Source organism: Rhea pennata, chromosome 6, assembly GCF_028389875.1.
Source record: "Rhea pennata isolate bPtePen1 chromosome 6, bPtePen1.pri, whole genome shotgun sequence".
Classification (NCBI taxonomy): domain Eukaryota; kingdom Metazoa; phylum Chordata; class Aves; order Rheiformes; family Rheidae; genus Rhea; species Rhea pennata.
In genome coordinates, this window is record NC_084668.1 from 20,790,611 (window position 1) to 20,818,606 (window position 27,996).

Sequence of the window (27,996 nt, forward strand, 5' to 3'; positions counted from 1 at the left end):
TCTGACTGATAAATGGCTTTTACATAGTGTATTATATACATATATATACACACACACACATATATATATATGTCCATATACAGTAGTATTACATTTCCCCCCTTGGGGGAGAAGACGATCATAGCACCGTTATTAAAAAAGTGCTTTACATTAAATTTAAGACAGTAAAAGAAAGAGAATCTGCACCTGTCACAGGTGCCATTTGTATGAATGTTAACATCAACCCAGTTTCAAAAGCACTGTAAATAATGGGAGGCTCTTGAGGATATTTTTGTTGGTTCTTAGAAATGTAATCAAGTATATATAAAAAAAAGAAAATCTTCAATATGATTTATAAGCTAGAAGTCTTACAATTTAGATGTTTCAGAATATACTATGACTATGAAATGCAATACAAATGAAGATAATTATTAAAAGAACAAAGCTAAATATATTTATAGACATTTCAGGCATGTTTTAGGTTTCCTGCTAAAGAGACAGAAAGGATTTTTGGAAGCAGGGTGGCCTGATACAAAGTGGAGTGTGGACCAAGGGGAATATTCAATTGATAATGGTAAAACTCTGTAAATTGTTAAGCTGTTTAAACTGTAGTGATATTCCCTGAAATGAATCATTTCTCTATTTTTTGTCTCATTACTAAAGAGAGTTTTGAATTATACAAGTAATTCTTGGTTTCTGACAAAGAAATAGGATTTAGCTTGCCTAACTTCTGTTTGCATTTTTTTATTCAGTTTTAGATATATACTACGTGCACGAAGTAGGCAGATTGCAGAAATCCTTTTTATTTCCACATTTCTGTTTAATGAGTTTGAGCAGTTACAGGCTGTGGATAATGGCGGATCAGCATTTCTGAAAGAGGATTTATATTTTCTTATTTATAGTTATATAAAATTTATAAATAGGAATAAAATTCCTGTTTATACTTTGTACTGGAAATCACCATACAGAAAGTGTTACTAGTTATAATTTAATAATTCTAAGGGGTTTTTTGTTGTAATGCGCTCTGGACATTAAGGCCACACCTCTGCCTCTTCCTTCCTATTCACATCAAAGGCACAGGCTGCCTCTCATCTCTTCATCTCTCTTGGCCTCTACATGGCTTCAGCTTACGCTGCTTGGACCTGGTAGGAGCAGCCACCCACAGAAACTGATCTTTGTTCCACAGCCAGCAAACACACTGCAAGCTCCGCTTTGAACACAGGCCTCGAATAAGTCGTAACAGGTGGCCTCCAGCTCTCTATATCTTGTAATCTAGGCAGAAGGTAGTAGCTGTGATTCACTCTGAGCTCGCTCTCCCTTCCCCCTTATTCCCCTTTTTTCTCCCTCACTACAGATTCCAGCCCCTTTGAAAACTGCACACAAGCACTCCTGGATTAGCAGTCGAGCTAGCACAGTCAGTGAATGTTTCCTGGTCCTAGAGTAGAACAGTTTAATGTTTTAGGTAAGTGTACTGTGCTGCTGTTAACTGCTGTCACCTACTAAATCGCAAATTTTATTTTTGCATGGTAATTGTTTATTATGAAAGGAAGAGTTAATACTAAAGCAAAAGTTTTTAATTAGATGCAAGGTAATCTATGCAAATAAATGGTATTTTACTGAATGGCATTTAGAAGCAATTACACCATATGGCCAAAACTATGTAATTGTTTTCCTTGGCAACAGGCCTAGTAGTTAGCAGCCTGTCAACTGACCAGTTACCAGTCAGGAGGCATGGCAGTGATTCTGTGATAGCAAAACCACTGTCAACCACTTCTCTTCCTCCAGGCACACCTGCAAGTTTGAAGTAGAATAGGATTAGGCAAATGAAGAAGACAGCTACTTCTCAAACCCATCTATAGTCCAGGAGACAAAGAGGCACTCCACAAGAATCACCATTTCAGTGAACTTTGATGCAAACAAAGTTGGCATTAAGAAACCTCAGCAGCATCATATGATTCTAACCCTTGGAGTTCTCTCTTAATATCCTCACCGACATTTACTGTGAGAGTTTCATTTCTAATAATATTCTTTCCACCACCAATTCCAGATACCTTATTTTCCTCAAACATAGCTTTCTACCTCACTTTTCTAGCTTCTTCTATTGGAGAGGAAGCTCTCCCCTCCTGTTTCTTCATTTTCTCTCCTGGATCTCTTCTTTCTTCCTAAGGTTTCCCACAGTCACTTTTCCAGATCCACTCAGTCCATGACTAGCCATCCTGCCTTGGTCACTGCTTCCCAACTGTATGTTCTTGCCCTTCAGGCTCCTAGCAGAAGGCCTCTTTTTCCTGGAGCTCTGAGTGTGCCTGAAAGTGGTCTTCTCTTCCTTATTCACGAGTTAACACCTGCCAGGCAGACCCAACCTTTCTTCTGCAGCTCTCCCTACCATTTGCACACTGCACAGACTGTTTATGTCCACCAAGCAAATTACTGTGTTACTTCAACTTCAGTTACTTACTTGCCTGAAATGTTTCTCCATCTTCCACACATACCCCAGGACTTACTGCTACTGATTTCAGGCCTCAGTCTTACTGACTGAATCCAGATGGAAATCTGACTACAGCTGCAGCACTGCCAAGTTTCACAAATCACAAATTCACCCAAGCAGCTCATCCTTTCTGCAACTCCATTGCAAAGACATTATCAACCATACACTCAGTCCCTGATTCTGGATTTCATGCTACCAGCGACTTTCATCTTTCTGCTTCCTTTGAGCCCATCAAGAACTACAAACAGAAGGGAAATAAAATTGATGATAACAGAAGAATGGGCAGAAAGACAGGACTAACTGCAGGCCTCCACATGAGGACCTGCTGTTTCTCCTGATTCTTTCCATTTGACACATTGCTCATTCCAGCAATTCCTCTCGGTTCCACCTTCCCTGTTTACTTCAAGCAGCACCCAAATTTCCACATCTGATCTTTCTGTGACTGCCAAGATTCCTTCTGGTGAAAGAAGGAGACAGGGATAACGATGCCTTTCAGAGGCGTAAAGGACTGTCAGGAGGGAGGAAAAAAAAAAAGTTAGTGCAACTGCTACATTCAAGAGAGCAAATACTTGATTCTAATCCCTCTCTAAGCATTTTGCAAGTTTTTCATAGCAAAGACACATTACTACCAATAGTTTGTATTGCTGCTTTTGAGCTGTGCTGAGTCAACTTATTACAAGTCCAGTCCAACTCCGCTACGTAGTTCTCCAGGTGCCCTGTGAGTTTTATCTGATAACTAGCTCTACCATAAAGACTGGGAGGATTCTATTGAATCACAGTGGACAATATATTCCCCAAATGATGGCTACCTTGTCTCAGTTAAGTAGGTTGCATCACAGCACTCAACCATCAGTAGATATCTTCCACAATTAATCAGTCTTACCTTTTAGGATAAGCTGGTAGGATTGAACTCAGAATAGAATCTCATGTGCAACCCTGTATTCTGGGAACATAATATATTACAGTTCCACATTTGTTCTGAGGTCATTATCCCTATGAATTTCTCTGATATTAGCAAAAACAGCATTTATCCACGTGCTTTATAAACTCTAGCACAGTGCAGCGTAAGAAAATACACCAGACAGAAATCACAAAAAGTTTTCAAAAATTAATTGTAACAACTAGTCATTTTAATGCCTATCATTTAAGTATAATGAAATACTGTATGATAATTATATAATGAGATGTCTGAAGAGTAGAAGAAATACATATCTAAAAAGAGAAGTCAAGATATACAGCTTTAGTCATAGTGACAAAAGATGATGTGTCATATATCAACTATCTTCTAGGTAATCGAGACAATCCCAACCAAATGGGGATAGAACTATTTCACACTTAAAAAAAATAAAATAAATAAAGCATAAAAAACCATTTGAAGTTTTAATTATAACGGCACTTGAAAGACTCAACCAGGATAGAGGAAAAACAATGTTTTGACATGCAAGTAACAGATTAAAATGGAGAGAGAAAGGAAACTGCATTAGGGACACAAAAACCTATAAAATTTTAAATTAAGCAAACAAGGGTGCTATTGGAAATGTCTACCTTTGAGGTTAATTTTTTGTAGAGACAATGGCTTTAGGAGTAAAGGTCACATAGCAACATAAATGTTATTCATTAAATAAATCTTGTACCTTATCCATGAGCTTATTTATTCCTGAAACTCATCAACTCATCTATCCTACATAACTGAGGCAGCACCTGTCAAGAAATAGAGCATATATATATATTTTTTATTCCTCACAGATATAAATGGCTGAACCATCACTTCCTAGCTTTTCAGTGTGTGAATATGTTTATCTACTCTAAGCAACTTTTAAATACAAATGCCTTAAAAAAAAAGAGAGAGAGAGAGAGAGAGAGAGAGAGAGAGAGAGAGAGAGAGAGAGAGAGAGAGAGAGAGAGAGAGAGAGAGAGAATGAAAGTAGAACAAAGAGTTCAAATGACTGGCTGTGGTTCTGACAACCCCAGGCTTCCTACATCTCAATCTAATATATTAATCTTGATCAGATGCGTAAGATTACACAAAGCTAATTCACAAGAAGTGGAAGGTTATTTTTTAAAGGAAGGAGTGACCACAAATTCTTGCAGTTGCCCATATTTCTCATTTGTAGCAACTCAATATATTTAAAGAAACACATAGAGCAAATCATCAAGTAGATAAAAGTCAGCACCACAATATAAAATGCACTGCATTACTCAAGAGAGTCATGCTGGAAGAGTAAGATGTGCCAAGAAGCACATCTGCTTCTGCTCTCTAAGAAAAAACTGCAAGGAATTTTACTCTTCAGAAAGATTGAACAGTAATGCTAAAAAAGCATGGAAAGGATTCACAATCACTAATATTCGACTCTCTTGCAATTCTTCTTGCTGCTGCTTTACTGTCACATTTTCAGAAAAAAATCATAAGAAGTTTTAGCTGTTAGTGACTGCAAATCTCTCCTGTGCTTTTGGAGTATTTTGTCAAAGGATCACATATCCTTGGATAAACTTTTCTAAGTCTCCAGTAGAAAAGTCCACATCCTTTTAGACATCTCTTCCTATCTTTAAGTATCCTGAGCATTCAAAAGTTACTTTTGTGAACTGTAGCAAGAAAAGCTTAAGTCTAACTATAGATATAGAACACTGTTCCCTTTCTCTCTGCCACTACTGGTCACAAAAATTAGGATTTATGTTGTTTAATAAAGAGAAGCCTAAAGGAGAAATATTTTCAGCTCTTCCTTATAGTTCATCTCTTCTAAACCTCCTATCATACTTACTGCTCTCGTCTTACTCATCTAAAATTGTCCTCTCTCTCTCTCTATATATATATATACACACATACATACACACACACACACACACACACACACAAATATATATATTTTGAAGTGATACCCAAAATAGGCACCAAACTTCATTTGAGAAAGTTACTTATTATTTTTCACTGCTTATACATCTGCTTCCCTCTTATTTTGCTCGAGAGCATGGCATTGTTCATATTTTTCAGCTGCACAATAATCCCCAGCTCTTTTTGGCTGTAAAACTCTGTCAGGTCATAGGAGTCCAAGTGACAGACCTAACTGCTGTTGTAGCAAAAGCTGCAAAAATGCAGACTAAAGTGTCTGCTCATAACTTAAAGAATAGGAAACAGAAAAAATATTAAAGAGTTTCAGAGTAGTTTAAAAAATGTTATGTGAAGTGTTTCATAGGTTTTGGACTACTGACCTGTGTTATGCTAGAAAAGAAAAAAAAGGAAAATCTTAAAGGCATTTAGAGACACAGAATAAACTTTCCCCTCCCACAGCTAGAATTTACCACACAATATTAAAAGTAGGCTAACTGCTCTACCCGATCTTCCTAGAAAACAAGAAAACAAGTACATATACTTGCTGTATCTGTGATAATATTGTCTTAGATTAACGCTTAGATGAATAAAAAGTGGTGCTCCACAACACTGAACTCCTGTTCATGGAGCAATTCCTATCTTCAAGTGCAACAGGATACTTGTTCCCTTGCAATTTGAATTCTACCCAAGTTATGAATGTTATCTATCGCTAAAAAGAGGAAAGACTAATGAGAAGTAAAAATATAGTTCAGATATGTAAATTCTAGTCTGGCAAATTTGTAAGAAAAACGTATTATATGAAAAAATTACACTTTAGCATTATTAAAAATAACGTAATGCATTTGCTGTATAACATGACCTATGTTCACTGAAGTATTTTTTAAACTGTCATTTATTCAAAATACCTTGTCTTCTAGAACTGTTTCCTTGAACACTCTTGGTTTTCCTCTCGTAACTGAGGACCAACACTGCATAGCTGCTATCTATGTACTCATCCTCTATTCGTGCTTGTTGAACAATTTTCTCATTGACATGCATCCTATTTTTCCTCAAATGCTTCTCCAGTTTGTCAAGAGCATTTGCTGCCCTTCTCATATTGGTTTGATCTGCAAAAGTAATAAAAATACTTCGCATTCCGTATTGAATCTATTCACTGAAAGATCTTAGGCATATAATTGATCTTAGTGGAAACCCGCACGATAAAGAATTTGAGTTTTAAAAGCATCATTAATAACCTTTCCCAGTACTGCTTTTTAGTAACTTGTGTCCATCTTGTAGCAGCCTACTTTAAGCCACGCTGCTTTTACTCACTTCTTCGGATATTCATAGTATCACCAAAAGCCTTAGCAGATGCCAAAAGAAAACTTAACTTTTTCTAATAAAAAACCATGATTATAAAAAGCCAGAAAAAGAAGTTAGCTTAAATTAATAATCCTGACAAATTTTTGTTAGTCTTTAATTAATGCTCTTGTTATCTTACACTTACTGAAAGGATTTGTTCTTGCCTTTCTTCAGAAGCTGAACTTCTCATTAATCAGATATTGTGAAATTAACCAAAGACAGGCTCTTGCCCACATTTTGTTTTTAAATTACCATCCATTCATTAACTAAATCCTAAAGGTAAATTACCATTGATCTTTAATGAGATATTTACTATAGAGCATAGACTACAGTTCATCAAGACAAATCAAATTTGAAATTAGTCCCCAACCCTTCATTTTATTCTTAACTTTTTATTTGATCATGCAGCAATTTTTGTATTCCTCTTTAAAAAAGTGAGACCTCTTCCTGTCTCTACCTCTTCTTACAGGATAGTACTTAAAGAAAATACTGTTTTCCTTACTAGCTGCATCTAACTAGGCTTCATCTTACTCCATTTTTCCACTCTTACGTGCATCTTTCCTTAAGGTTTAGATCGTTAAAGCATTTGTTATTAAGCAATGCTGGCTGCTCTTACACTTTTTTCCCTCCTATCTAAATAGATACTACAGATGTTCAATGCAATTCCTTTGACAGGCTGCCAAATTGAAATGCCTTTTTACCTTCGACATTTCCCATAGCAATGGCATAGATTACACTAAATCTTCTCATTTTCTTTATTTTGCTGCTTCCTTCCCTTTGTGGAAGTGTGATTCTTATTTCATAGTCATGTTCCCCACATATCACAAAATACACAATTTTGAAGTTTATTTAAATCTCTACAATTCACATCACCCAGTTAAGTCTTCTCCAATCAAACTACAGAATTTTATTATAAAATGGAGTTTACCTGCACATACATACCCTGAAGTAGATATTTCTAAATAACACTACATTTCTGTTTCTTAGGAGGATATTTGTTGGGCTGAAGAGATACCTTCATTAAAGAAGGTCAGGAAATGGGCACAATTGCAATAAAAGAACAAGTGAAGGATGTTTGACAACTGCGTATATAGTTAAAAATATATATGTCTTCAGGTATTTCAAGTTCCTAATCCAAGGAAGGCTTTAAGGAAGGGAGCCACAGCTCTACTTGCTCTATTAAAGTATACTTCTGATACCTACAAGAATAAAATAATTAATTAAAAAAGTCAGCAAAACAGTTAGGAGGGCAAAACTTTCACTTTGACTGATAAGCTGTCCTTTGGAAAAGAGAAAACAACAATAAAAAGTTAAAACATGAATGTTCTCACAAGAAATTACGTACAGATGAAGCTAGAAACCTGTCAGGTAAACACTGCACAAATCACTACAGACCACAGAAAGAAAAGTGGTGTTAGCAGATATGTGCAAATTAAAAAAACAAACAGAAAAAAAAAAAAAAAAACTTGAAAAATGTGTTAATGTTAAGCAGCTCAGGAAATCTGTTAAAATATAATTTTGTCCAAAAATTAAAAGTTCATGAAATTATAAGAAAAGCTATACAAGAAGTTTTAGTTGAATAAAAGGAGATTAGGATCAGGATGAGCAGATTTTCCATTAAATGAATTATATATAAATAATATATTTCAAGAAGCAGAAACTCTTCCACAACAAGAGGATTGACCTGACAGAAGCTGAGCACAATGTGATCCATTTGGTTTTAGTATGAAGGTCAAACATTTTTTTTTTTGAAGTGAGAGAAGTTAAAAAATATTGGGAAAGGTTCACTGAGGAAAATAAATGATGAAAAAAAATCAAAGTCAGGTAATTCAGCATTTTCTATATGTGTGTGTGTGTGTGTGTGTGTGTGTGTGTGTGTGTGTATGTGTTGTGTATATATATAAATAACATATATATATAATCTTAGTTTTCAGACAGTATACAAGAATTTCTCCTAACTCTACAGAAAAAAACCTACCCTTCCTCAGAAGCCCTTACAATATGTGGAAAAACTACATATATTTAGTCCCCCAGACAACAGAGGACTATAACATCCATAAATCAGTGGTTAACATAGATCATGGAAAGGCTGTAAACAATATTCTTAATTGTGAGACACTGAAACATTCTTTGGTATAAGTCTCCTAAGGGATCTCTGATGACACATTTTATATCCAACTTCAAATAAGGGGGGGGGAAACTGTTTAAACACTTTACATTTAAACTTTGCATCATTTAAAAAATGTAGTATACATATACAGTCACAGTTTAGAACATATCTGTTATTTTAATAAAAGCCTCCTAGTCTATAAATAGCAAATCTTAATTGTTTCGGCCAAAGATCCACTTCTGGAAGGGGTCTGATGGGTTACATGATGCCAAACTTGGATGCTCTCCATTTCCTGTAAGGCACATCTGTAGTGCTGCACTGTACAGTGTTTGATCCTAAAGTGAGTGAAAAAGGAAGGAAAAAAAAAAAAAGCATCCAATGAGCATACTATTTACCCTCTTTCCCCCCCAACCCAAGTTTACCATCATTAAAACAAGTTGGGCCATATAGCTAGAGCAGAAGAGGGCTAGCAAAAGAATTCTAGTAGTGCAAAAGTTCACACATGGGTTGAAAAGAAGAAAAAAACATTAAATGTTTTAAAGGATACAAAAAAATCCGGACTGACTTCCAGACACATGCTGCCAGACACACACACACACACTGCAGGATATCAATCGTTTTTGTAAGTGTCTGCTTTAGTAAAATAAGGTCATCAGTCCAGTTAGAATTACAATAGTGAAATCATGAGGTTTTAACCTGGTAACCTAAAAGCTGAAATTATCCACATCTTCTCCCAGAACTGAACTTCCCTTTTTTGGCTTGAGAGCTTTGTTTTCTTGAGGTTTTCTCTCTTTCTGGAAATCAAATTAACTGATATAAAAGATCGCCAACAAAGACTACACAGTCTAAATACCTTTCGATGCTCCCACTGCTCTTCTCTGAGAGCAAAGGTTTTCCGGCTTTTGTAGTTACATTCACGAAGCTGCACTGGTCCTTTTGAAGCATGCAGACAAAGCTCCTTCTGAATGTTATGTCGAATTTCATGACGTGCAGAATATTCAAAATACTATTTAAATAATTTTAAAAGATTAGTAAATAAATACAAACAAGAATATCAAACTAAATTAATCCCTTGAAATTCCAATACACAGAGAAATAGATTTTTGTTATTCAATTGAATTTGAAACTAAGGAATCACTTCTCTAATATTTAGCATACACGCTATAAAGAAAAGTACAAAAATAAAAACATTTTTGAATGTTCATATGACTGAATATAGTCAGTAGTACTTTAAAGAAACTTGTAAAAACACTTGGTGCAAAGGCATTATAAAGCAAGAGCTCATTGCTTGCTTCCACAGGAATCATAACTAATACAAAGAGACAAAAGGAAAAGTGGAAGTGGTTTCATGGATAATTTTAAATTTGTTATTTGTTAACTTCAGAGATCTTATTCAAATTTTGATGCAGAATTTTGATTTTTCTTAGAGCAACTGAAAAAAATATCACATGGAACAGAACTGATTCCCATTTGCCAACTTTTTCTGCTTGAATTAAACAATAAATTATAACAATTAGATGCTGCTGCCATGCCCTGTGGGAGCTAGGCATTAGAAAAGTATAATGTAAGCACATACTTTGCCAGTGAGTTCTACTGTTATTTCCTAACAGCAGAGTATTCTTAAGACTCAGGGATCCCAGGCTGCAGTTCAGGTTTAAAAAGGGAATCTAGTAGCTACAGACACAGGTGTCCTTCTATACCTCCTGTCCTACCCTTCTCTAGCCTAGTCTCTTCCTTTTCTCCTTCTTCAAACAGCAGGATTCCCATCATTATATGTGCTTGGCTCCACACATCAGCCTTCTTCACCTTCCTTTGACTACTAAGTCCAGGTTCAGTTAGCTCCCAGTGGCTTTCATCTATCTTTCCAATGGGTCAGCTCCTCTCTCCTCACTGCCTTGACATGAATGCAAGTAGCATTGAAGAACAAGTATCTTACTTTTAGTTCCTGTGCCCAGCATCATTATCTGAATCAGGTACTGAAAGGAGTGACCTGCTTTGTCCCTTAGCTCTTAGCCATAATAATTTACTCTAAAGACTTAATTTGCTCTTATTTATCTTTTGAACCCCCAAATATCTATTTGCCCTGGAAGCAAGAGTTGAAATCTAGCTTAATGAACCTTAATTTGGATACTGAGATGCCACTGAGATGGATATGATCCCACCTCTAGAATATCATTCACTATGCTAAAAGGGAAGAATGATAAACAATTGCTGTACAAGACTGAAAACTATGTTCCCATCTCAAACATATGGACTGAGAAGACAAGTAGCATAGGAAATTTCAGCCTACATTGCTAAAGTAGGCAAAGAACATAAATCATCTGAAAACAGGATATTATTATAAAAAGGGTTAGGTAATCAAATACGTACAACTCTTGTGCATCACCAGCACAATCTGTATTAAAATTCTCTGAAGTCTAGCCTTTAAAGGGATTCAGACTGTTATTGTATAGCAGAAGTAAAAAACACAAAACTTAAAAACAGAGTTTTAGTACACCCTAAGATAACTTAGAAATAGACAACACCAGAAGCATAAAACAGATGCCTCAATATAATATCTCAGTACAGCGTTCCTGCATCAGGGACTGTGACAATCTGAAAAGGCTTACATAATTCTAATCCACAAACAGAATCTGAAGATGCAAAACTGTTAGAAATAGCAACATAACAGGGTAGCTGTTCTTAAATCACAGAGTTTTCCTGTTCCCCCAGAAATTAATTAGGAAAGCATCAACTGACATCAGGATAAGGTATCTGACTCTTCGTAATACCATTAACTGGATGGCTTTCAGGAGCAAAGTTTTTATACAAAGCGGTAACTGCTACAACCATTTTCTAACTAAAATGTTTAAACCTTTATTGAGCTTTAATTATTAAGGACCTCCAGTTAGTAAAATGTATTCCCCAGATACTTCTCTATTCTTTAGAGAGTTATGTGTTTCTTGGCAGGGAGGGAGATGCTACTTTATTAGTATTACAGTAGCACCTGAAGGATTCACTTTCTGGCATCTATTGCAAGTCACACTGTAGAACAAACAGAAGATAGATCATTGCTGCCTTCAAGAGCTATGTACCAGAGAGGAGCTCTTGGACAAATTCAGTCATATTACTCATTTGCATTAGCCAGTATAGGGCAGACCATTTTGACCTCACACTACAAAGCTGCAATCGTGATAGGGAAGGTGGCTCAGGCCTGGCCACTTGGTCTCCCATTGACAGGATTCTCATCAACATCTTCCTTGACAGTGCGCGTCCTGGTGGCAGAGAAAGAAGCAATAGGAGGAAGTATGAGGAAAGGAAGAATCAAGAAGACAACACATACAAGAAAGTAGTAAGGGTAGGGTAAAAGCGTTGTGCATAACAGAAAAGAGAGATCAAGTGAAGAAGTGCAATTGCAACAGAGAGGAATTTGCATATTTTGTCATGCAGCGTTTTTGTCCAACTGGTTCTGTAAGCTGCTCTCAGAATAATCGTATTCTGTTGATTCAAGTCCAAAACTGAGGCTTAACTATAAAACTATGTTCTTCCAAAGTCTGTGTTGGCAATTCCATGGCTTAAATATTACTAGTTGTTTCCTGGCATAATGACTGCAATGTAACATACTGTAGGTGGAGATATGAAAGGTGTCTATAGCATACTTTTCAAAGAATGTAAATACACTTAAAATAAAATACTTAGAATAATTTTAAAAACCTCTAGGAAACACATACAAACACATACTCTAAGCATACAGCTATCTTACTGTGTTTCTAATGTATCACCACAGGAAGTATAAAGTGTGAATTTCCATGCTAAACATATAATGTTAGAAGATTCCTTGAATAAATACATATAGGAATTAACTCTTCATAAAAAGATGAAGAGTGAAATACACTAGAAAAATGATAGTAAAAATGAGTCAGTTGCTCTAAAATAATTGTAAAGCTTTAACATGGTAAAGTCATAGCTGAACAGATCATAAAAATGAGGTATCAAATATTTTTACCTGATTGCCTCCAAGCCCGTGGCAAGAATACATAATCAGGGGTTTGCCACCATGGTTGTTTTCACCAACATCCAGACAGGTATGGCTACCTATATTTTTTAACTAAAGAAAACGCATTATCAGCAAAAATGAAATAAAAACTCAGTGGAGATGAAGAGAATTAAATTGCCTTGCTTATATGTAAGCATGTATGCCCTTTGTTGTATGTCCTTGCTTGCATGTCCTTGGGCTCGACAACAATTACAGTTGTTAAGTCATTTTTATTTAGTTATGCTCAGACTTGTAATTTTTAAGTCTCTCAGTTAATCTTTTCTAGCCAAAGCCTAGTAACTGTGTTATGGTTACCTCCAGCCATGCACTGTGAATTATCAGGTTACTCGAGCATGGTCACAATATTATTTGGATTACAATTTGACAAAATAAACGTAAAATATTCAAAACTGGAGGATGGGAAAGTTTAATTTGCAAATATATACTAAATACTCACATTTACCTGAACTTAAGGAATAGTTGTTTAATATTTTGTTATTTTTAGGACTGCAACACCTAAGAAGTTATTTGGTAGAGAAAATACACTGGTGTGTACAGCTGCACATAGTTTATTTTTTTAAACACATGTTTTTTTCACCATAAATCTAATTCTAAGAAGCAAACAGCTGTCAAAGCACAGGTTTCCTCATTAACATGAACAAAACTTCCCTCTAACTTCTTACTATTTAAAGCTAAATTTACTCTGACAATTCAGAAATTCTCTCACCTCTGGCTTAGTCATTTCATTGTCAGTGATGGGCAGACCACTGCTCATCTTAGCAGGCCAAGTTGGTACTGTTAGGTAGGACAAGGGTTTGCTAAAGTTTCATATCAGCATTAACAGAGTGTCAAAATATTTAAACAACAAGGTATGCAGAAGAGGTTCTTTGTCCAGAGTGAAAGCAAACACTAGAGCAATGACAATGACAGCTAAAGTAGGAAAAAAGATTAGCAAACTTTCTGAATTCTGAAATGCTATAGAAAGTAAGTAAAATCCGAAATAAACTTACAAATCCAAAAAACAAAGGATTCAGGTCTGGCACGTATGCTTCTGGATAAACATTATTTAGATACCACGTAAAATTTTTACATTGCAGACGTTGCCTTAAATCAAGTCTTTTTGAGATGTCTCCAAATGTTTTCTGATGAAGGAAGGAAAGATAGATGGAAAAGGACTATGTTCAGGTTACTAATACCAATGTTGTACATATAAATCTATGACATCCTGTATAGTATTATTAAATAGATTTTAAGCTTCATTTTTAGATTTTTTAAAAATATACTAAACTACCACATACTGCTTTTTTTCCAGTAACATAACACCACTGACCTCCTGCAAGCATCATTTGCATATGCAGGAAATGTACTTTGCCAGGTGAAGCAATACAAGCTTCCTTAGTCCCAAGATGAATTTAACACAGCACCAGAAGATGGGAAACTACATACAAGTGAAGATCATACTGACCACAGCTATAAAGCTATCTTAATACATCTCATCTCACTAAAAATAATGTGCTGAAATAATGAATTGGACTAATCCAATAATCAGCATAATAGTGAAATGCAGAATCTCCCAGACAAAATGCAGTTATCTTTTAAGCATACTTAAAAAACTAATTCTGTTAGTGAAATTCTTTTTCTCAAAACTTCATCACACGAAGAGAGAAAAATTTGCTTTTCAAAAAGTGAAGTATAGGTTCCAGCTGGCAGAATACCTAAGTTCCAGAACACACACGAAAATAAATAAGCAAACCAATCCCTACCCACAAATCTGAATTTAGCCTAAGGTTTTCCTCAAATACAAGTAGCATTGATATCGCTGAGTAAGCTTTCTTTCGCAGTTAAAGAACAACAAAAGCTTTTTTTTATTCAAAAAGAAAAAATACTAAGCAATCTGAGGAAACTGAGACAGTACATTTTCTCACTCAAAAAAAAAGGAAATTTGTTTTTTATGTTCAGTATTCTTCTAATAGTTCCAATAGCTGTTCAATGAAAACAATCCAGAGTTATAGAGAACATATGAAAAACTCTACAAATCCAAAAAATCCCCAGCATAAGCATCACTCAAATACCTAAAGGTTTTGGGGCTACAGCATTAAGTGAAATGAACTCTGCCTTCCTTTTCATTAAAGTAGCTAGAATTCTTACATACTTTGTCAATAAATAACTTTTGCTCACCAAAACTTTCAACGCAGCAAACGTGATTTCTAATACCACCACCACCACCTACTTGTTTCACAATTTTTGCTGCCTCTGTATTTCTTCGGTAAAATATTTCTTTATATTCATCCATCCAGACTTCTGCAAGGCGGACTTGATTACGTGTAATCACTTGAGTACCTTTGGGGAAAGTATGGGGACTCTTGCTGCGAAAGACATGGCCAACAACAGAGCAAGGCATGATCTCCAGCTCTCCACCACATTGCCATACCTAATAACAACATTTTTTGGGTAAGTGTGCTGCAGTTAGAATTAAAGGAGTGGAAAAAAAAATCAGCAATGTTACTGTTTACCTAAAACAAACAAACAAACAAAAACCCCAAAACCTAGCAAGAGTGCATATATTAGGAACACCATACGTGAATTTCCTACTCAGGTATACCCTGGAAAGATACATTTCTTAGAAAAATCATTTCACTGTGCAAGTTTTTAGTTTATTTCACAGATCATTAGTGATTTGTTTCAAATTTTCTATGTCCTAGCTGACTGATTCAGCACAGAAGTCAAGATCTAATAATCTGCCCTCAAACATCCTATATAGTGTGAACATAGGGACCTCAAGCCAAGAATTAAGTAGCTAAACTTACTCTGAATGACATTTCTATATTTTCACCTCCCCATATTTCCATTTCTTCATCGTAGCTTCCAATCTGTTCAAAATAGTCTTTTGATATTGAAAAGAGACCTCCAGCAAAAGTAGGTGTTCTGCAAAAGAAGAAATTTACTGAGGAAATCAGAATTCAAACTGCGCTTAAGGTATGTAAACTACAGGTTTAAAATCTCTGCATAACTATTCTAAGAAAGTTTCAGTGAACTTGCTAGTGTTTTATTGCATTAATACATTTTCTTAGCACAGCTAATATCTCAAGCAATTAAATTTGCCTGTATCAAGTCTCATTTGCCAGTATCGTCATCATTTATTAAAAATGGATTTAGACAAATGATTGCTGGAATAATAGACTGCATCAGGAGAAACAGCATCTTTTCCTTGTACAGAGATATGGAGCACAGTTATTATTATTCTAGACCAGTAACTAGTCTGACACAAAAACACAAAAATCACTGAATGCATCACCATAACTGTCTAGTATTTCAGGGTGCTTAACCTTTATTGTCATCATTTTAGGTATGATGAAAAGGGATCTAGAATTTGTTGTACCGTCTCTGAAAAGAGCAACTTATAATCCTCTCTTCATCAAGAAAAAAAAAAGGAATTGTTAATGAGCTTTTTCACTATTTGCTATTTAAGGAAAGTATTATAAAAATACCTCAGACATTAAGACTTCTGATCATACTCATCTAAAGAACTAGTACATTTTTAAACTGCTGTTTATAACAAAAGGCATGAAAAATAAAGCATTTAAAATAGTCTTTAAATTCTGTTTACCTAATTGGATAAGTTTCATCTTTTCTTCTTTTATTTTCATGTTTAGGAAGAGATTCCCATCCAAATGACAAACTCCAATCAAAATTTCCTCTGTTATGGTTATGCCCATAAGGAGATGGTTTACTGAATTCAAAAGTATTGAGATCTATAGAAGCAATATCAGGGCTTACAACAGCAACAGAATTCTCAGCTATTCTTGCCAATAATGGCTCTAACCATCCATAAAAGCATTCACCTGCAGAGAAAGAAAGAAAGAAAAAAAAAAAGAAAAAAAAAAAAAAAAAAAGAACAAGCATCAAATTTTGACTTCACTATAGAGTAGCACATGGACTACTTTAACATGTCCACAGGAAGTAATTATGCAATGTCTTTAAATAGCAATGCCAACATACTTTAAATAATATAAAATAGCGGTCAGAGAGATTATGCAATGTTAATGTTCATAAATATTTGCAATATTAAATGAAAGCAAACAATGTTATAAACCAGACCTGGTGTAGTTTCACTTACAGTGAGCATCCAGAAAGGTAAGGGTCTCTCCTGTTGCTACTGAAGCTCCCAATAACCGTGCAGTGATTAGACCTTTTCTTTCCTTTTGCCGGACTACTTTAACTATTTGAAATTGCTTCACGTATTCATCTAGTTTATCATGCAAGTATTCTAAAAAGAGAAAGCAATTTTAGGACATTCAGCAAATACATGCCACTGCCTAAACTTACGCTTTCACTTTACTAAACTAACAGGGTAAAAAAGGAGTTCACTGATGAATGAGAGGAATGACCTCTACATGAAAGCAGTAAACAATTTCTGACATTTGGATGTTATTTTTAGGGGCTGATTTTTGTTTGTTTGGGGAACAGCAGGCAGGGAAGAGTGCTAGAATATTCTCTAATAGGATATTTTCTAGTACATCTGTTCTGCAGTATCAATACTAAAATACTCAAAATCCATTTTCAGGGCAAATAGATCATGTACCTACTTACTCAAATTATCTACAGAACCTGCAACTATTTTTCCTTAACAACAACATATTTTAAACACAGTTTTCAAAGACTGTAATATTCACTTGTGAGAGAAACTACACAAAAATTTTTTAGACATGCAAAATTTGAAAAACAATCCCACATTCCACTTCAAACATCTTACATCCTCCTGCCCCTTAGTTTTTAACTGTATTACTGAACAGTTTCTTGTACAGATCACACATCACATCTGTGTGTCAATACACTAAAAACAGATTCAAAAATAAGTGTAAGTACAGTAATAAGCATGCATGCACAGATATGCTCATCTAAAATTAAGCACATGAAGTTTTCTGAACTTTCATTTGTGATCTCTCTCAGTATACATTCAAGTATTTTTGGAAGTCAGGCTGAGTATCAAAGAGTATTTTTATATTAAGTAATTTTACATTCTAGGAAAGACGTTTCCCTTCATACTAAGGAATTCATTTGTATAAAGGTAACCAATACAATAAAATCTTTGAAAACTATTATAAGCTTTGACTGATCTATCCTTGGATACTTTGTTCCATAAACTGTAATTAGTTTTAAACACATAGTAGTGTTACTTGTCATGCTACCAGATATGCAGTTTAAGTAGCATTAGACAACTTAAATATTAAGTTATCATTGGGATCAGCAGAAATGGCGTTTAAAAAGCTGTTAGCAGAGAAGAATTTCACATCTGACCACCCCACTGAAGACAAGATGAGGGGGTGACTATTTTTTTTTAATTTACAGAAAAAGAACAAAAGCACTTCAAACACTTACACATCTCAATAGTAGCAAAGAGATATCCTTGTTTAATCAATTCTGGATACAAACTTAACATGGATTAAATCAAAAAACACATTCCAAAGCAAAATAGAAAGATTTTTCCTTACCATCGACACTGGCATCATCCACCAAAATAATTTCCTTTAGCAGTATAGCAGGAGATGTATACATCACACTGTGAACAGTTCTGAGCAGAGTGGACCATGCTTCATTATGAAAAACTATTATAATACTTGTAGTTGGCAATGGTGGGCAACGCTTAAACTTTTGTTCAATACATCTACAGATTAAAAAGTGTCAGATGTTACAAAATGTACACAAAGTGTTGACTCAGTCTCTTAGAAAACCTTTCTCTTTCTAATGCAAATTTCAAAGAAGAGAGATTAGATGGTTTCAGCCCCTAAAATTTCTAGCCAAACGTTAGAGCACTAAAGTCAGAATTAACTGGAGAAGCTGTAAAAAATACTACAAAAATCTTCTTAAATAAAAATTCTACTTGAGCAATTAGCTCAGTCCTGCTCACAAACATTCAAGTACGTTTGATACAGCACCCAGGTGTTCTCCAGACAAAACTACACGACTTCTATTGAGACCAACAGACATTGAACTGCAAATTTAAGATGCTATTATTGTTGAAAAGTGCAATCATAAAATAAGGCAACAAATATTTACCAGAAGATACGTGTATAAAATTCTTGATGGGTAGCTAACCTATAGAACTAATACAGAATAAATTTTGAGGAGTGAAGGAGCTTCCAAACTTTCCATACTGGAGACTATGAAAATGTTATCCCCAGAGGAAGTTGTACTTCAGTATTCCTGCCCTCTCAAGAGGTCTAATACCAATGTTGGTAATAATATCAATGTATTACTATCCAGAGACTTTAAGTATTTAGAACAGAAAAATGTGGAACAGTAGCACAATTCCACACTTGGAGATTTGTGTCACTTGAAGACTGTTTGCCCAGACTCTTCCAAGCTTTTCAAGCAAGGACAGGAAAGATGGCTTCTACTCACAGTTGGTATGACACTGAGCATATTTGATCATTAATGCTAATCAGCTCCCACTATCTAAAGAATATAGATAAAGGTCCTCACATGAGAAGCATTCAGCCTTTAACACCTAAATCAAATTTGTTTCTAAAAATCTGCAACTCTTTTGCTTAAATTTTAGATAAATTTTAAATGATAAATATCTGTTCCTCATATTTAAGTTTTTCAGGATTGAGAGACAAGACAGTATTATATTTTTGTCAATAAACATAACAATTTTATATGTGAAATATTCAAAACAGTTAAGTATAGGATATTAGAGGGTCATCAGATGGAACTCATCCACTATTACTTGGACATAGATTTAAAATTCATAAAATGAAAGAAAATCCCCACTGATTATTATAACTTCTGCAAACATAATTTAGATAGAAGACTATTTTGGAGGTTTCTTTAAATAACTATTTAGTTCTCCAAAATGTCTGTGAAGCCTGTAAATCATTTACAGAATCATGTGCTTTGCAGAGTTTGAAAGGAAAGAAAATAATTCTCATTCAACACTTCAAAATTTTTCAGGAATACTATATAATGCTTAGGGAATTATATCCCATTTAAAAGCAATGATTTTAAGCTCAACATCGACATATTCTAAACAGAGCTTTAAACTCAATTCCAAGTCTAGATCAACAAGACAACACTTCTGCATGCCATAAGCTACACACTAACTGTTATTGCCTATCAACTCTAGAGACTGGAACACTCCTCAAGCCAAAAATCACAGCCATGGCCAAAGCTCTCACTAAATATACAAGCCAAATCTCATCAGTTACTCTCTTCCAAAGGGTATCGTGAGCTGCACCATATATAACATGCTACTCATACCATCGGCAGCAGTTCAGGAAGGTTAGTCACTTCCAACACTGACAGCTAAAACCACTCTGACACTAACAGAGATTACTCAAAACCAAAACGAATCCTACCAGAGTCCTACAGATTTCATTAATAAAATCTCTCCATACTGTAAGGTTGCAGAGATGTTCCACTGTCTTGCTCCCCAATTTACAACTCCTGATTTATTATGTAATACTAAAAAAATGAAAAAATTATATTTAAGATGTAAAAATATCAAACATTTTTCATTTTCTTTAAGTAAAACTTAGCAGGATCTCAGAAAGTCACTGAGAAAATTTAGTTTAAAGGCAAAGCCAGAAAATCTTATTTAAATATGGCTGAATTCAACAACCACGAAATAAGTGAGTCTTTCTAAATGTTCTTGGCTTCAGCACTGTGGATCAGTCAATCATTATGTACATTTAAGAGATTTCCTTTCCTGGACTATCACCTAATGCTGAATCCAATCACTTCGCACAGTCTTTGCATTTCTGACAAGTTTTTCAACTCTCAGCACATACAGATTTCAACATACTCAGGGGGTCGAGTGTCTGGTCCAAGATCTCGGTGTAGAGAAATCCTGTCACTCGCAAATGCATTAAAACAGTGTTTTTCTTCTCCACGCTCTTTTTCTTTCTGCTCTTCTGGACTTAAATTGATGGTTTTAAATGCTTTACCAGAAGCTCCGGGAGCATTAGGATCCTGAAGGGGTCGATCCAGAAAGGGTTTTAGTTCCACTGCTGTGTAGTATCCTGGCAAACAGCGCCTCTCTCCAGGAACCTTAGTTTGCCTAACCGGTGCTTTTATCTGCATTTTTGGTTTTGCACCTTTGCCATTGTTCATTGCATTTAACATGAGATCTAATACGCGATTTTTCTTTCCCACAACTGGCTCGATTCCTGCTTCATCTTTAGAATCCTCAATGTCAACTTCTCTTTGTAATAAAAGCAAAAATACCAGAAAGACAAGAACAATAATGCTAAATTTCCAAAGTTTCCAGTGAAAGAATAATTTCTTGAATAGCTTAAGTATTTTTTTCAAAGCCATGCTAGTTTTAAAAGTTTATCCCAAGAAAAATGTTTCTGTGAATGATGTTCTTTAATACTGATTAGGTCACAGAATTTCTTGAAGTTTTAACACCTGCAAATTGAAATAAAGAAATACTAATTTAGACATCTAATATATACAACAATGTAAAACCAGAAGTGAATGTCCAGGAATTAATTCACAAGTCAAAAGGGTCAAACATCATATCTTTATTACTTAAATCTAGGTCAAGCTGATCTCCAAGATATATGTTCCTTCATTTTTTGTTAAACACTTCAAATAGAAGAACCAGAAAGCAATCATACCAACAAGAATAAAAAAGAAAAGTTTCTAGACAAAGCTATTACTTTTCTTCCAAATCTTGAAAGCTAAGTTTTTAAAAAATTAGAGAAAAATCTTGTTTTGGTCTTCCACAGAGAATTCCCGTTCAACAATGGACTAGAAAGAAACCAGATGGGATCAATATGGTAGGTTCTATGTATAAAGAGCCACATCAAACGTGAACTGTAAAGGGCAAGACTTCTCAAATCAATCCACTCAATCTCGTTTCACCAATTTTGAAATTTTCAATAATTTTAAGAATATTTCAATTTCAAGATTGAACTTAAGTAATCAAATTTCTGAATAGGAAATTTTTAGATTCATTTAGTGATCTAGGATACATGTTCAATGCAGACTTCATACAGGTAATCTGAAACAGGTTAATTTAGTTTGAGCAACTAGTAGCTATTTCCTACTTTTATTCATTTGCCACATTCTCTGGCACGTGCTGTTGTAACTCCTCCAGAGGAGCATATCAAAGAGTTCTCTTCAGGAAATGTGCACTGTATTTTTCCACAGACAAGCAAAAACTCAGTGGCTTTGAAAGATAGGGAACTGTGAAAAACATTTGAGGACTACCAGCATCCAAGTGCCTGAATTAACTTCTCACTGCAAAACTGGCAGTTCATGAGACACGGAAAAAATGGCAACCAGCCTGAATTTAAAGCAGCAATTTATTTTTGTATAAATTGAATGTATGTGAACTGAGAAAAGAAATGAGCAGCATCCAGGTAAAAGCCATAGTTAATTCCCACTTGCTAACTACTGAGTGTACAGAATTGCAGAAAGCTACTTTTCTATTTCATCCTTTAAATAGATATAGACTCCTCATTTGTTAATTGGAATAATATATACTCAGAAAGATATACAAGTTATAGAAAAAAATAACTCACTTGCTTTCCTTCGACAATTTGTGAAATGAACTAAGCATCAGGACTTGTTCATATTATACTTTATTTTAAAACTTATGCCAGTTTTCTAATACAATCCAAAATTCAACATCATAGTAGTTTTACCATAGATCTGCTTGTGTAAGTATGAAGGGAGAAGAACTATTTCTAAATTCATCATGGCACAGCCATAAGATAACAAAAGGTATCAGAAATACCCTTCACAAGGCTTGCAAGATTTCCAAGAAAACCCATTAAAAAAATCCCAAGCAGCTTCAGCCTCACACATTTCTCCACACTTCAGTGCTGAAGGCTTTGCACTACAATATTGACGTCTCTGTACAGCATGACTGAGAACAGAAATGACTTCTTTTCCTGGGGAAAAAACTGTAATTAACTTACGAAACTGCCTGATGAAAAACTGTCTTGCTTTATTACAATGTAAAGCATTAAGACTATTTACAAGTTCAGCATCCAGCAAGAAGACTGTAACTTATAAAACTATCATTGCTAGATCTGCAAAGCCTCAGCTGTCTACAGCCTCTGCAACCTGTTTACCATGAATGTTTTCTAAAGCACTGATAAGCAATATAGAATATATCTTCCTCAAATATGAAAAGAAACATCATTTTCACATTCGAGAGGTGTAATATTATACGACAGATATGGGAATTTCTTTCTCACACCAAGCAGTCACGAGCCACATTCAGACAAACATCTGGCCGGGGGAAGAGCGGGGGGCAGCAGGGTCGTTTCCAAACATAATTGCCCTCAAATTTCTTTTGTGTTACTAAACAAGCAACAATTCTCTCCAACCTCCTCCTCTGGGCCTCTTGCTCTTGGAAAAGGGATGCTATGTTTGTCCACAACAAGAGAACAGTTATGTTTTAATAAACATTAGGGTTAAGAGATACATGATGAAAAGAGAGGTTAAAGTTAATTCTGGATATTAACACTGACTGTTAGACACTGAAATTATCCTTCTGTTTGAGGACTTTATCAGCACTTGAGTCAAATACTTAAGACTCTTTTTGATTTAGTGAGCTTGCAGAATATTGCTCCAAAACAGCAGAAAATTTACATGATATGGCTATTTATCTCCTATCTGCTTTAGTACCTGAAAAAAATCTTTAACTACTTTATCAATTACTGTTAGAGAGTTAAGTCTCAGTTGTTAGATCTCCATTGCCCATCTTTAACTTTTCAATGTAGCAATATTTACTTACACTAAGCTCACTGCCTCATCAGACTTTTTTTCCCCATTTTATATATATTACATGAAATTTGGCTTCATGTTTCCAGAAACAAGAGAAAAATGAACTAGATAATACCAAAGATTTCTTCTATAGATTTTAACACACACTTTAAATAAATAAAATCTTTTGAAGCTTTGATTTGGAGATTTGATTTGAATCAAAGCTGATTGCTTTGATGGTTACTCAATGACTTACTTTTCCCAAAACATTTAAAGTGCATTTGTACACTTTACTGAAAACGTGAACAAACTAAATTAGTGATAGGGATAATTTAGTGTTAATTAGTGATACTTTTATTTGGGAATATTTCCTGTACAAATTGAGCATGTACAAATCCTTAGGACACTCATGATCAGTACAAAATAATATTCAAGATACTTGTAAATCAAAATAGCCAAAATCTAAAATCTATCCAGAATATTTCTTAGGCTTCCAGTGTGTTACATGCGTCTTTCTTCAGACAAGTTGTTCAAGGCTATAGTAAGCAGACTTAATGAGCAACCAAGAATATATAGCAATTCAAGCAGCATTTTGTTTCCTTCATAACTACATTTGCTTTGACTTCTCTCTGACACCACATCTCCTTGTATTGGAGACTTCTGTCCCAGCCACTCAGGATGACTGCCACATGTTGCTGTAATGCACAGGTGAAATGTGTCTATCCCCAAAAAGGAACAGACAACTCACTTAAGTGGGTTGCACAGGCAGAGCAACACAACAACTTACTCTTTCTATGTGGATTCCTAGCATTCCAGCAGCACACATGGCAGCATGCTACAAACAGAAATAAACACAAGCGATGCCTCATAGAGCAAAGCAGAAAGGCATAGCCTTGGGATAACATATACAGCAGAAGTGACGTGGACAAGCATGGGCTTGTTTGCCACGAATATACAGCAAACTCTTCGATACAGACAAATCCTGAATGTAATTTTATTGACAAAATATTTTACAGGTATGCTGCATATAATAAGAGGAGAGCTATTTGTCTTACAAAATAATATCAGCTTCCAGAGCACAGACTATATTGTCAAAAGAATTTCTATCAAGAAAGCTGCATCTTCCTTAGGGATTTTGCCAGGGTAATTTTGTAGTCAGAAGTTCAATCTTTATTCCACACAAACTCCTCACACATTTTTATGGCATAGCAACGTCAGTAAGCACAGACCAAGCTACTGTTCCATCGTCCAGGACACATTCAAGAAATATGTGGCGTGATTAAATTCCCTGAGGTTACTGTTTAGTTAAGTATTTCATCTTCCGTTCAAGTAGTGTTATTTTCACAGATAGTATTATTTTTATAGAACTTTGAAATAATTAGCCCTGAACATCAGCAGTTTGATTCTAGGGGAAGGTTTTTGGAATAAAATAATGAGGAAACTAACATGCACTATAAAAGTCTTCTAAAAAGTGACAAAAAGCAGCTGCCATGCTACTTCTAAACCACATCACATGGGCAGTGTGTGAATTCAAAACCCACTGTACGTTACATTTTGCCACCCACTAACTCTGATGTCAGACTGTCTGTAAAAACTCTTCATTTACAAGAAATCCTCATTCTGGTAGCCAATACACAGACAGTTTTGACTTTTTGTTAGTTAGCTTGAACAACACTATAAATACTCTTTAAAAAAAAATTAAAAAATCCAAAATAATCCAAAGCAGTGGTAGATCTTAAGTTACAGGGATTTTTTTTCCCTCAGCTTCTCTATTTTCAGCCTTTAATTTACTTACTGATACTTCTGCTTTAATCAGCAGAAACTCTTTTAGACTCTCCTCATAAGGAAAAATTTCTTGGTGTTACTGTTAACAATATCAAATATTAAAATTGTTAACAATGTCAAATTTCATACAGGTCTAGGTGAACATGAAATAGCAAGGCACTCCAAACAATTAAGAACATTAAAAAGCACTTCGAAATTGGGACGGGGGTGGGGGGAAGAGGAGGAGAGAACAGAGTTGCTTAAGATTATCAAACAACGCTACTTTTTTTAGGAGATATTTAGCATTTGGTTTAAAGAAATGAACAAGTAACAAAATGAAGCATGAGGAAGTTACAGATCAAGGCTTCATACAAAAGAAGAAACAGAATCAGTCAGCCAGTTTCTATCTCTTCACTTGCAACAAAAGATACCATGCCTATCTGCCCTGCTAAGAACTCCTACTGAACACACTCCTAGTTAGGGCACACAAGCCTAAAGGAAATCCATATTCACAGACCCGTGATGCTATTCCTCTAGGGACATTCTTTGAAGCTCAGCCAGTGGAAATTTAGTTCTACTCCTGAAAAGAGGAAGCTGTAAGAGGAATACTGACTGCATTCAGTTCCTGAGCTGTAGTTTTAGAAACTCTAAGGGCATGGACTATTCTAGCAAAGACTGGAAGGAATCTGTCCCAGTGATCACTAGTGAAAAATCAGGAGACATAACTGGCTGATAACACCCTGAGTTGAAGAAATTCAGATCAGCAGCAGTAGTCAGGAATACCTAGGTGTATTCCAACTTTGTAAACTGTTTTCTTCAGCAATTTACTGGAGAGAGAAAAAAAAAAGGAAAGAAAAAAAAGAGAAAGAAAATCAAACAAACAAACACCCTCTCCCCAAGCCCATACCCTCTTCTATGTCTTCTAATGGAAGCATTTCTAAAAACTCTTCCCCAATAAGCATTGCTACTATTTCTCTACAACTAAGCACTATACAGAATGGGCAGAGACTGAAAGAAAGCTCCTCATGAAAAGAAATTAGTATATTAAAAGCAAACAGCAACTGTGTAATTGCAATAAAATTTATGGCTTATTTTTACAGCCTTGGAACTACAAACTTGCATCAAATTTGAGTTAAATTTAAATTTCACGCAACACTGCAGCTTCCTATTTTCTTGACCAGTTTGGTTTGGGCATCTGATAAAATAATTTTAGACTGCCCTTAAAAGCGCCACGATAACAAGTGCCGTATCAGCTGTAGAGTGCTGTTTTAACTTAGATGGATTAGTGCCTGATTTTTATTTAAGCGTCAGGAAATAATCCCTGGATAAAATTTGTTTTTGTTTTCCTGTCTGTGCCCCAGGACCTAAATTAATCTTGCCAGAATTAAGGTGTTTTCTTTTTTCTCCTGTCCACATTCAATTTGTTCTTTTCCAGCTATATATTGCTGCTAAATAATCTTATCTAATAGACAATGAGTAGTCACTTAACTATCAAATTTCATTACTAAGTCATTTTGTGAGCATGATTTCTGTGTATAAGCAGGACTTGCATCTGTGACGTGATATCAGCAAAACTTTAGAAGGTTCTGATCTGGAGAGAATGCTAGGACAGTTTGGCAAGAGAATAAAACGTGTTTTACACAAGCAGACAAAATACAGCACTTCACAGTATAGCAACTTGAGACACTTTCAAATCTCCAAGAAGATAAGCACAGGAACAACCAGATTAGGAGGATGAACGCATCAGTGCTGGCAGACACCTGATCAGCAATTCATGTTACGAACATGACTCTCTGATCTGATTTTGAGGAAAGAGGAAGCCCTGCACTAAATAGCAGCTCAGGACTGACAGACCAAGGAACACCTTTGTGCAAAGCACAAAGCAATGTCACTAAGCAAAGCAGGCTGCCACCTAGCACAGCAGACTTTCAGAAAGGACAGCTATATCCTGTTTCTATTTCAACAGCAGTCAAGAGATCCAGGCTGCTGTTGGTATTGCCCTCAAAGAAGAGGCCAAACTTAAATGCTGACAGCAATTACAAGAGGAAGGAAAGCTGTTCATCTACCCCTCCACCAACTGTGCTAAAAATACTAAGTCTGGCTCTCTGTAACTACCTTAATTCTCATTTTGCTATGCTATTGAGAAGCCTTGAGTACCAAGCACATGCTAAGTTGTTCAGGCCATTGGGCAAACCCCAAGCTAAAAACAGAAACCACAAGCCATAAATTGGCTGTTCTGTTGGGCTGAGTCTTTAGCTTCGGCTGTAGGCTCAGCAGAACGGCAAATATAGCTTTATCCAGGACTGAATCGATCGGTATCCCTTTCAATTTTTCAACAGAAGATGCTATTTTGTAAGAGAAGACTAACACGTAACGTATCACTGATGAACACTAAAAATTCACATTTCCAGTATGCTATTCTCTGTCATATCTATTCTCCGTGCCATTACAGTTACCTGTGTTAGTTTTAGACTCAGTTCTCCAGAGTCAAGAAAATACTTGGTAAGCACTGTCACCTGCCAGAGGCAGGTGGCAGAACAACGCCCGGGAAACGCCACCGCGCTGTTCCCGGCGCGGCGCCCGCAGGCGGCCGGCACCTCCCTCGGTCAACACCGCGCTCCGGATGCCGCGCCCGGCCCCCCCGGCTGGCAGGCGGCAGCAGCGCCCTTCGCCGCCGCCTCAGGTCCCCCGGGGCGGGGGGAGGGAGCAGGCGGGGCTGGGCCGCCCCCCGCCCCCTGGATGGGACCCTCGGC

General features: G+C 35.8%; 1 protein-coding gene across 1 annotated transcript; it reads right to left on the reverse strand.

Annotated features, from left to right (window-relative positions):
• Positions 1-8,954: 8,954 nt before the first annotated feature.
• GALNT3 (polypeptide N-acetylgalactosaminyltransferase 3) lies at positions 8,955-21,073 on the reverse strand. Its single transcript, XM_062578610.1, has 10 exons — positions 20,562-21,073; positions 18,250-18,422; positions 16,875-17,024; positions 16,365-16,599; positions 15,565-15,682; positions 14,988-15,188; positions 13,768-13,899; positions 12,728-12,829; positions 9,596-9,748; positions 8,955-9,077 (listed from the first exon to the last, which is right to left on the reverse strand). Exons 1-10 carry the CDS (start codon positions 21,071-21,073, stop codon positions 8,955-8,957), a joined length of 1,899 nt encoding a protein of 632 aa, XP_062434594.1.
• Between the last annotated feature and the right edge of the window lie 6,923 nt (positions 21,074-27,996).

What these genes read in the sequence shown, in the direction of transcription:
- GALNT3 (XM_062578610.1), bottom strand. Translation starts at nt 21,073, where the DNA reads ATGGCTTTGAAAAAAATACTTAAGCTATTCAAGAAATTATTCTTTCAC. An exon ending in GGATGATGCCAGTGTCGATG is followed by an intron (nt 17,025 to 18,249) that starts GTAAGGAAAAAT and finishes TTCTCTTTTTAG; the next exon opens with AATACTTGCATGATAAACTA. An exon ending in TACCTTTCTGGATGCTCACT is followed by an intron (nt 16,600 to 16,874) that starts GTAAGTGAAACT and finishes CTTTCTCTGCAG; the next exon opens with GTGAATGCTTTTATGGATGG.